The sequence below is a fragment of the Equus caballus genome, chromosome 19 (genome assembly GCF_041296265.1).
Source record: "Equus caballus isolate H_3958 breed thoroughbred chromosome 19, TB-T2T, whole genome shotgun sequence".
NCBI lineage: Eukaryota > Metazoa > Chordata > Mammalia > Perissodactyla > Equidae > Equus > Equus caballus.
The window spans coordinates 103,550-114,114 of NC_091702.1; the positions used below are offsets into that span (position 1 = coordinate 103,550).

Consider the following 10,565-nt stretch of genomic DNA (forward strand, 5'->3'; position numbering starts at 1 on the left):
CTGAATCCTCGCTTCCACATTCTCCTGCTCTGGAGTCCAGAGGTCTCACTGTCTTTGCAGCTGGTGGGAAATTCCTATCCTGGCATTTCCATGAGACATGCTTAGAGGCCCAGGGTTCCCGCCAATCCCCATTGTCCTCCAAGTGGACTTGCAGCACCTGGGAAGCTCCCATGTCCCCACTGGAGACGCTCTGGGACTGAGTCAGTGAGGAGTCGGAAGGCAAGCTATCTGAAGTAAGGGATATGTCAGCGGGAGAGCCTTTAGGCTGGCTATGTTCCCTGCTCTTCAATTGAAACTTCAACTCGGTAAGGAGCTGTTTTTTAATGTCTGATGGCTTGGAATCTTGGGGAACTGGTATTTTTGGTGAGGGACATTGACTGGTCAGGGTAGTTTCTACTTTGCTCACATTGATATTTACCATTTGGGAGCTTCCCAACTTGTTGGTTGTCAAGATGTCACAAGATTGTGATGTAAGAACGCACAGCTCCTCAGCCTTGAATATCTCCCTGAAGTTCATGGTGGACGTGGAAAAATGTTTTCAATTCTTCTCCACCATCTTTTGGCCCTGAATCATGTCCTCTCTATCACTGGAACTCACATTCTCATCCCTTGGCATATGTCCAGCCCCAGCTTGCCTTGTGGGCACCTCTCGGCTGCATCTGTTATTGTCTAGTGCAGTCTTACTCTGACTCACTTTGTCTATAAAGCTGTGTGTGAGGATCTCTGAAGTCTGTCTGCCATGCTCGATTGACTGGATGTCCTTGGCAAGCTCCTGGTCGCTATCAGAGTGGGATGGTTTTAGGGCCCCCTGTCCTTCGTTGCCCGCAGATGAGGTAGCAGGGAGTGGAAGATCCAGGATGGGGACTGAATTCGTTGTTTGCACCTTATTTCCCTGAAAACTTTTAGAGCTTCCCTCAAGGGGCTTGGAAACCTCAAATTCCTTTCCCTTACTTGGAGTCTTATTTCGTTTGTCACCTATGTCTTGACCCCCTCTTATTACTTACAGAACAATCATTTTATTCTATTTTTCCCTTTTTCTCCTCCCTTCCATTTTTAAAATCATGTTGTTTTTAGAAAACAAAATTGGTATTTTATTTTTCCACCCTTGTAACCATCTTTATTTTACTTAGACATCTACAACTTAATGTATTTCACGCTCACCATCATAATGCTTTTTGAATTTTGCCCCAGTTGACACTCAGCCAATTTTTGAGTCCCAGTCTGTCTAAGTGGAGTTGCCTTTCCTCCAAACCCCTATTGTAAGGGTGGGTATGTGTGCAGTCCATGGTGAGACCCCCATATATCTGTAACCTGGTGCATAGTCTGGGACTCACCTCTGGTTCATGAGCTGCAGATGTTCTGGGGGAGACCAACCATGGCTCCACCAAGGCCGTGAATATCAGAGGCGGCACTTCCATCCTGATAGGTGAACTGTACACATTAAGGGCAAGATCTTGTATATTCCTATTAAGCATAGATGGACGGAAGGCAGCAAGATCACCTTCCCAAAGAGGGGGATGCCATGCCTGATGACCTCCCTGCAGATAGTGTTTAGTATTCAAAGAACAGCCCAGTGCCTTTTTGGAATAAGGCATCAGTGTGCTGTGCAGTGCCTGGATCAGCCTCAAGGTGGTGATGCCTGGATCAGATTGAGGAGGGGGCGGGGGGAACAGGACAGGGTCACCATATGGATGATGATGTGGCATAAAGCTTTGTTCTACCAGCAAGGTCCTTCTTTCCCCTCTTCATTTTTTCTTTCCTCCTGGCTTACTCCAAGTCATCTTTTCCTTACTCTCAGCTTTATTTTATCCTGGGAGGTAGGTGGCTACTTGGTCAACATTGTTACTACTGGCAGCTGAGTGATGCTTTTGCTCTGCAACAAAATATCATTTGGCAGTCTGAAGAAATACCTACAGAGGGGAACCACTTCCCCCAGGTGCCTTTCCAGTAGGGAAACCTCAGTGTAAAGTTTAAAGTATTCTTCCCTAACACATTAATATGACTCACATGACAGATTCTTAAGGCGTGTCTGTGCTGTTGCTAGCCCCTCCCCCACCAGCCCAGGATCCACTGCAGCAATACCCTCCCCCACCCCCCAAATCCCATTTAGGGTTCACCCCCTGTGGGGTCCTCTGGTCACTGACCTCTAAATCATGATGAAGCCACTGTTTTTTCTTCATTGTTGTTTTATGAATTGCATACCTATTCTTGACCCTCTTCGGATAGAGAACACCTGTCTTCCCTACTCTCTGAAGGATGTAAAACATTCAGTGAGCGGAAGGTGTGGGCTGCTCTACACTTTCGTTAAGGCTAAGCGAAGAGGCAGGAGGCAGAGCCCACCTCCTCAAACTTCATCAGGGAGGAAATGGGCTTTTGGGGGCACGTGATATCGCTTTGTCAACAAGAGCTGCAGAGCACTGGTGACCTTTCAGAAGCCAGAGGAAGCAATCAGTAAGAGCTGAACTCACTCCTCCTTTTCCCTAAGCACAAGCCCTGAGTTACCTGAAACCCATGCCCCCAACACAGGACACAGAAAAGACATCACTATTATTAGAGAATCATTTATTGGGGAGAATTAATATTCTCCACGAGAAGGAATTATTTTGTGGTGGGAAATTTTCCGCTCTCGAAACGCTGGAAAAGCGTTTTCTGTTGACGTAGAGACGGATCCCTAAACATAGTGCCTTTAGCAGTGGTGAGAACAGCTGGAGGCCCCTGGGCCGGCTTGACGCCTGCAGGTGGAGCTTGGATGGGGCACATGCTCCCTGCGGGGCACAGATAAGGGACGCTTCTGATCCAATAGCTGATCTTTAAGCGCCACGACTTTCTGAGGGTGTCTGTTGTGGTCTCTGATCCGTCTAGAACATGTAGGATAATTCTGGCCAGCAAAGACAACTTCTTGGTGGCAGGACTTGGCGTTTGGCACTTTACAGGAGGGAGCCCTGTAGTTGGAAGGATGCCCCTGGACGGGCTCTGCCTGGGCCTGCTCTTCTGCCTTCTGCTCAGTTTTCACAAACTTCCTCAGGGAAGGAAGGGGCTCTTGAGGGCGGGTGACCTCTGTTGCACACCGCTGCCCCAGTTTCTCCACTGGGAACTTCCCAGGGACCGTCCTGGTCTTCTGAGCCGTGGTGGTCCCAGTAACGGCAGCTCTCCCTTTAACCAGGCCTCTGCTCTGTGCAGATGATATGGGGCGGCCCTTTTCCGGGGGATGGTCTTGCTTTTTGCCTTTTGTCCCAGGACGAAGCCATTGAAAAATGTCGTTCAGCTTTTTTCTGAACAGACTTTCAGGAGGAGGCTGTGCCTTCTGTGATGAGGTCTGGGAAGACTTGCTCCCAAGCGTCTCCTCTGATGCTGTGATCTGAGTAGGGAAACTCTTTCTTGTAGGTTGGGATGTCCCCAACCCTGCATCCCCTCCACCAAGCTCTTCTTTGTTGGGGCCCGGAGGGCTCAGTCTCATTGTAGCTGGTGGGAATTTCTTATCCTCGGACCTCTTTAGGTCTTTCTTAGGGACCCAAGGCTCCTGCCGCTGCTGTCTGCTGATCCCACTGTCCTCCAGATGGACACGCAGCACCTGGGAAGCTCCCATGTCCCCACTGGAGACACCGTGGGCATGAGTCAGTGAGGCCTTGTAAGTCAAGCTCTCTGAGGCAGGGGACCTGTCAGTGTGTTGGCCTTGGACCTGGCTCTGATTCCTCCTCTCTAGTTTTGACTTTAATTCCCCAAACAGATGTTCCTTAAGATCCGATGACTTTGGGTCTTGGGGAACTTGTCTTTTTGGTGCAGGGCTTTCAATGGTCCCAGTAATTTCTATTTTACTGTGATTCTCACGTATCATTTGGGAGCTTCCTGGCTTGCTGGTTGTCAACACACTACCAGTTTTTGACTGCAGAGCATTGAGCTCCTTGGCCCTGAATATGTCCCTGGCCGTGTTGTACATGGAAAAGGGTTCCGACTTCATCTTTTTGTCCTGTCGCCCTTCTCTTCTATCACTGGAACTCACTCTCTCATCTTTTGTCTCAGGTTTGGCACCAGCTTGCCTTGCAGGCAGCTCTGGGGGGCATCTGTTGCCTAGTTGAGTAAAGTTCTGACTCGTTTTGCCTGTGATGCCACATGTGACAGGCAGATGAGTCTGCCTGGCACCCTTACTCCTCTGAACAACCTCTGCAATCTCTTGGTTGATACCAGAGGGTGATTGTCTCGGCACCCCTTGTCCTTCCCTGCCCATAGGTGATGTAGCAGGGCAAAGACGATCCAGGACCAGGGCTGAATTTGTTGTTTCCGCTTTTTCTTGAAGAACAGATTTAGAGCTTCCTCTGTGGGGCTCGAAGCCCTCGGATTTGGAGTCGACTTCCAAAGTTGGGTTATTTGAGGGGGGACAGTAGAAATAGGGCAAGGACTGGGATGCAGCATCTTCCAATTTAAACGCCTGTATGGATTCAAGGACCCTGCAGGGCAGGCCCCACTCCATCCTCATACGGAAACTTTTAATATGGGTTTCCATCATCTGTTGTGCACTGGAATCAATGAAGCAAAGCTCCTGGAAGGTATTCAGGGAGGAGTCCCCACCCACTGAAGGTGGCAAACTCCTCTGAGTTATTTGGGTGCGGGGTTTGTCAGAAAGCAGCAATGTCTGCTTGCTAGCATGCCATGAACTGCGCACCGTCCCAGGGAGCCGAGCCTCACTGATTTCCTCAAACTTCTTGCTCAAATGTGCTTTCAGGACATTTTCAAGTTGCTTCTGATCTAGACTTTCCTCCAAGGCCCTTGAAGCTTTCCCTGACAGACTTGCCATGTGACTATTTAGGTCTTTCTCAGAGTCATATGCCGGATCCTTATCTGAAGAGCTCTCTGGGTCACTCAACAGATGAGCTTTTGGGCCGTTCTCTGGGCTATGCCCCTGATCCTTCCCCATCTCCTTCTCTACCTGAAGCAGTTCTGAACCCCTCTCATGGAAGCTTTTGGATTGGCTCAATCCAACATTTAGATCTTTGTTCACCGAGATCCGTGAGAGTCCACGATTGCTTTCTGACTTAGCTATCTCTGAGAAATCTCTTGGAGGCATCATCAGTGACAGACACTCACAGATCCTGCGGGGCAGGCCCCACCGGTGTTGGATGAGCCTCTTTCGAAGGTGATGTTCCAGTTTCTTCCTCAGCTCATCACTGAGAGGAAACTCTACGGGAAGGGTGGAGATGGAGGCATGGGCCTGGGAGGCCTGATGGTAAGGAAAGTTGGGAGCTGAAGAACAAAATTCTTCCTGAGATCTTTGGACTACAGAGGGGGAACCCCACAAACTTTCCTGTTGCTTCTGCAACACTTTCCATTCCAGTTGTTGAATTTCAGATGAGGTGAGAGACTCTGATTCATCCGGGGGTCTATGGTAACACACTCCACAGATCCTTATCTGGGGTAGAGGACCAGATGGTAGGATTGGGAGTGGGGATTTAAGGTGGGCCTGGGACTTGACCTGAGTGAGAGGTAGGGGCTGGGATTGGGGCAGGGTTTGAGGCAAGGGTTGGGGCTGGATCTCAGGCAAGGATGGAGGTGGGCGATGGAGAGGTACTGGGGATTCTTGGCCCATGGAGGCATTTGAGATGGTATTGAAAAGGAAGATTGTGGTGCAGTCACGTGAGTCACGGATAGCAGAGGGCAAGGACTCGCTGTGCAGAGATGGGAGACCCCAGAAGAGCTGCATACATTTTTCCTGTAAATGGTCCTCCAAGATTTTAGGATATGGGGGCTGCTCATGCATGTGCAGCTCCTTTGGTTTGCCTGCACTGCTCCAGAAAGGAAGGGAGAATGCTGAGTCACACTCATCAGCATTTGACTCTGACATTTTCCCCGAAGGATTTAGTTGGTGGCCTGGCCTAAGTTGTTTTGGAAAAGAGCCCTTCTCCTTCTCCTTTTCCTTCCACATCAGGAAATCACTCCTCTTTCGGACTTGTCTCTCCAGGAGTGCCAGGACATGAGGGCTGAGAAATGAGAGGTTACCAGGCTCTATAAGGTTAGCTGTAGGGTGTCTCTCCAGAGAGGACTCTGGAGAATGGAGGGCAAGAAACTCTCGATTAAAATCACGTGGTGCCAAGGTGGAAGGTGCTAAGAACAAGTCTTTGGCACAAGCTTGCCACCAGGATAATTCTGAAATGGACAGGCTTGAATGGTCAGTGCCTCTGATTGTTGGGACATAAGTGGACAACCCCCCAGGGCTATCTGGAGATGAGTTCTCTGGAACAGACTTCAATAAGATGGAAACCGATTTAGATTGAGTCACAGTTAAAGGGTGGTCTGTCGGTGGTGAGACAGACAGGCTTGGTGGTGCGTGATGACAAGCCAGTGAGTCATTGGGATTCATTATCTGGGGCAAATTTGGTAAGGGGTTAATATCTTGGGAAAGGGTGCGGTCAAGAGAGAAGATCGTATTCAGAGACAGAGTGGCCTCTGGTTGGAGAATAGGACCCGTTGCCTGGGTGTCATGTGGTGGGAGAGGGGGAAGGGCAATGGGTTGGGGTGGGGAATGGTCTGCTGGGAATTTGGACTCCAAGGGAGGAATAGGCTCTGGTGGCATAGAGTGACCCGGTGGTGAGGGTGAAAGAAAGTCAGCTAAGGGTGTCATTGGGTTAGGTGAGAGAACGGAGGGGGGCGGTGGGGAAGGGTCAGGTGGAGGGGATGGTGTTAGGTCTCCTGGAGGGACTTCTGAGAAGGCAGAGGACAGAGTGAATGATGACTCAGTCCCAGAAGCTGTGGAAGCCATAGAGGACACAGAGGCAGTATCATCTTCCAGGTCCTCCAGGAACAGCAGCCGATTGATTTCAGCAGTTGTGCTATTACACACCTCACAGGAGGGGTCTGGGCATAATAGTTGACGAATGCGGGTGGTATCGAGAGGCCGGCCTAGGGGCCTGCGGGAGACAGGAAGTAGAAAACTGTAGCCAGGACCAGAACAAGGAAAGGAGGACCTGCTGGCCTGTCAGGGGAGGGGCCACCTGAAGCCTGCTGCCCCTTCACAATGCCCCACATCTATGACTTCACCATACACTCAGCAGCCCTCACCCCAAGGCCTTCATTCACATACCCGTTCCTATGGCAAACCCCTCCCATGACTACTGCAGGCTGTACTGAATCCCTGGAATTGCAGAGAACATGTCAAAGAGGGATCAGGAAAGAAAAGACTAGTCACCTTTTCAGAATAGAAATTAGCCTCCTTTTCTCCTCTGTTTCCCTCTGGTAGTTTCTCCAACCTGGGAAACCAGAAGAGTGAATTACATGTAATAAAGGTAGAAGCATAGGTGTTACACGGGAGTCCCTTTATGGGAGACCCTTGGGATATTAACGGGATATTAACTCTGAAAGCCCCAAGAATCAGTAGATGTGGTCAAACGGTCAATGATAATATTAATAAGGTTCACATGTGTTTGTTGCTTCATTTATAAAGTACTGTCACATACATTATCCCATGGGATGTTCAAAACCACCATGTGAGGAACATAGGTCAATGGTTACCTCAAAGAGGAGTCTGATCATCCAGGAAGTCAACGTAGTTTCACAAGGTCAGGACACAGAAGTTCTGACTCTTGGCGTCTCCCACGGCAACCCACTGGGCAACACCCATTGTCCAGGCCCATCACTGCTTCATGCCCAGAGCTGGGCAGAGCAGGAATCTGAGAAATGTCTCGGGTTCTGACTACCTTCCCATGAGCCTTTCCTCTGAGGCCTCTATTTTCTGAGAGGGACTCTATCTAGCGACTGACATCCTCAGAGACCATGGACCTGGGACCTCATGGAGAGGACAGGATGTGTCACCCTTGGAGAGCTCAGGTGGGATAGGTGGAACCTTACCACTTGATGTTCCACCTTTTCTTCTCCTCTTGGCTCTGCCCTGACGCTGAGAACAAAAAGAAAAGAATGAGGAGCGAGGACTTAGTTGGCTTGCTCCTCTCTCTAGGAAACTCAGATATTCATCCAAGATTAATGTCACTCTCTATTTTTATTACTAGCACTTTGTGTGCTTTCCCTTTCTGAATTTCTAAAGGTGATAAGATACTTTCAATTTTTCCTTCTTTGAAAAACTCGAAGGAGGATTTTTGGCTAGAGTCCACACTTGATATTCTCAGTCAGAAGTCCTCTGCTCAAGGAGGGCATAGACTCTGAGGCCCCCAGTCACATCTGTGCTTCCTCAGATAGGACCCTGTATCCTGGGACAGAGCTCACACTCCAGTGTCTGCTCAGAGGCTCAGCCCTGCTCTCCTGATCTGCCCAGTACAAAGGACGGTTTGGTCGAATGACGCCCGTCATGGGAATGTGACTCGTGATCCAGTGTTGGGAACAGTGTTCTCCTACACAGAACCCAAACTCTCTAAATAACCTAATGCAGGGCCGTGAAATCACTGATGGGATTTTATCCGGGAATCCTCCACCACACCCAGATGGTCTGTGAGTTTTAAATGGGAAACAGTCCCAGCTGAACCCCTAGTCCTGCCTGGCCTATTCCCCTAGAAGGATGATGTTCTATCCTCTATTCAGACTTGCCATCTTAGGAGTCTCTCTGGACCAACTCATTTAAAAATGTGGGACTAGAAATGGAAACAACAATAAAAAATCCCTGTTGGTGGCTTGCCCAGGGATCCTTACCTTTTGGTAGATTTTGGTTTTCCACAAGGTTGGTAAAGATGGAATCCCCACCAGGAAGCACAGGAACAGAAGAAGCAACCACAACCCACACATGATGCTGAGGTTATAGTCACTATCTAAGAATGTTGAGCAGATGCTCAAAAACAACTCCATATGGCTATTCAGAAATGAGAGAACATTCCATTGACTGAACTCCATTTTCTGAATCGCAAGGCTGCCTGAGGCAACTGAGCTCTGAGAGTGTCCGCACTTGCCTATAATCCCAGGCCTGCATCACAGAGCACTGAAGAGTCACAAAGGGTTTCAGAGGGTGGGGGAGGGGACATGAAGAGGGTGTGCCCATGGCCCCTTCCTCCCACCAGCCCAGCTGATCTCTCCATCCATCCTGGGCCCTCCAGGTCCCTCTGCCCTACCCTGCCATCCTATTTTCCAACTCTGTCCGTTCATGAAATCATACAATTACATTAATGAAATTTTCTGCCTGTTCCACCTGTACTCCAGATATTACCTGGGCCCCCTTTACTGTTTGGAGAGCTTGACTTTGGTTTCACCAATTCCACTGCCTCGAAAGTCTGAAATGCTCCCTGGAATTTTTGCTTGTACCCAGACATTTACACTCAGAATCATATATGTCCTCAAATCCATCTTTCCTTTAGAATGTTTTTGCCTTACATGAACCCTGATATAGAACTTAAAGTTCTTCTTTACTCATTTGGTTTTGTGAATGTTGAATAACAAATTTTAGTTTTTTGCTTCAGTCAGCCTTTACCATCTTCAGCCAGTGGGGCTGACTCAAATAATTGAAATGAGTAATTCATTATTCAACACTCACAAGACTAAAATCAGTACAGGCGTACCTCACTTAATGAAAGGGAAATGTTTAGAGAAATGCATCATTAGGCACTTTCACTGTTGTGTGAACATCACACAGTGTACTTACACAAACCTAAGTGGTAGAGCCTACTACACACCTAGGCTATGTGGTGCTACCCGTATGGGACCACTGTCATATATGTGGTCCATCAGTGACCGAAACATCGTTAATATTGTTACGTGGTGCGTGACTGTGGTGGATGACAATGACAAAACGGAATACCATTTTCAAGGCTTCTAAAATGGAGCTGGGAGGCCATTAAGGAAGTGGGGCTTATGCTTGTACACCACATCCACCACCAGATGTTAACTGAACTTTTGAGCTTTACCTGACAGCAGAGGTCACATCTTGAAGTGTTTCCTCATTCCAAGAAGGGACAGTCTGCCTAGGACCAACTATGTTCTGGCAAGTCAGCTCACCCCATGCCAGAACCAGTCAGTAACTGTTCACTGTAGACCTTTGTAAGCCTGTGTCCTTTCCTTTTATCTACCCCTGCCTCCTTTGTCTTCCTAGGAGCACATTTGAGCTTCTACTCGAATCTACATCTCCTGAATTGCAATTCTTGAGACCCCAAATAAACTTTTTGGTTCTTTTGCAGTTTATGCCTCTTATTTGCTGACTTTATATGGTGACAGAAGTGGGATCCCTAGCTACTGACCTTCAATTCTGGTGCCACTTCACAGACACAAGCAAGGTGCCTGCAAAGAATCTTTTGTGCTCTGTCGTCTCCTCCTGGTGGCTCTGGTTCCTGGTGGTAAGTCCTCCTGGGCCTGGACCTCCCATTTTTGGTAGAGGTCCAGACTCTTTCTGTAGGCGTCCTTTGATACTGGTTCTGGCCATCCTTCCGTTGTCAGCTTTGTTAGAAACTTCTGTTTCTTTCACTCCTTTTTTGGGCCTTTGATCCTTTGGTAAGTTCATACAGATGAGAAATCCATTTTCTAAGAGGACCACCAAAGAACAGCCCCACTCTGGGACTCCTGCTGGTTTTGTCTTTAAAGAATACAGACCTTCTACATGTAGATTTTTGTTCCACTGGGCTCAGATTACTCAGGGTGATTTAAGG

At 48.6% G+C, this 10,565-nt stretch overlaps 1 protein-coding gene across 1 annotated transcript; it reads right to left on the reverse strand.

Annotated features, from left to right (window-relative positions):
- Positions 1-2,545: 2,545 nt before the first annotated feature.
- Positions 2,546-10,104, reverse strand: LOC138919026 (spermatogenesis-associated protein 31D4-like). The gene is made up of 4 exons (XM_070242937.1): positions 8,629-10,104; positions 7,837-7,882; positions 7,178-7,238; positions 2,546-6,899 (listed from the first exon to the last, which is right to left on the reverse strand). The coding sequence occupies exons 1-4, from the start codon at positions 8,824-8,826 to the stop codon at positions 2,687-2,689; spliced, it is 4,518 nt and encodes a 1,505-aa protein (XP_070099038.1). The 5' UTR covers positions 8,827-10,104; the 3' UTR covers positions 2,546-2,686.
- Between the last annotated feature and the right edge of the window lie 461 nt (positions 10,105-10,565).

Excerpts from the sequence above, each read along its gene's own strand:
- LOC138919026 (XM_070242937.1), bottom strand. The coding sequence starts at position 8,826 with ATGGAGTTCAGTCAATGGAATGTTCTCTCATTTCTGAATAGCCATATG. Across the intron at positions 7,239-7,836 it reads AAAAGGTGGAACATCAAGTG|GTTGGAGAAACTACCAGAGG; the intron begins GTAAGGTTCCAC and ends CTGGTTTCCCAG. Across the intron at positions 6,900-7,177 it reads CTAATTTCTATTCTGAAAAG|GCCCCTAGGCCGGCCTCTCG; the intron begins GTGACTAGTCTT and ends TGTCTCCCGCAG.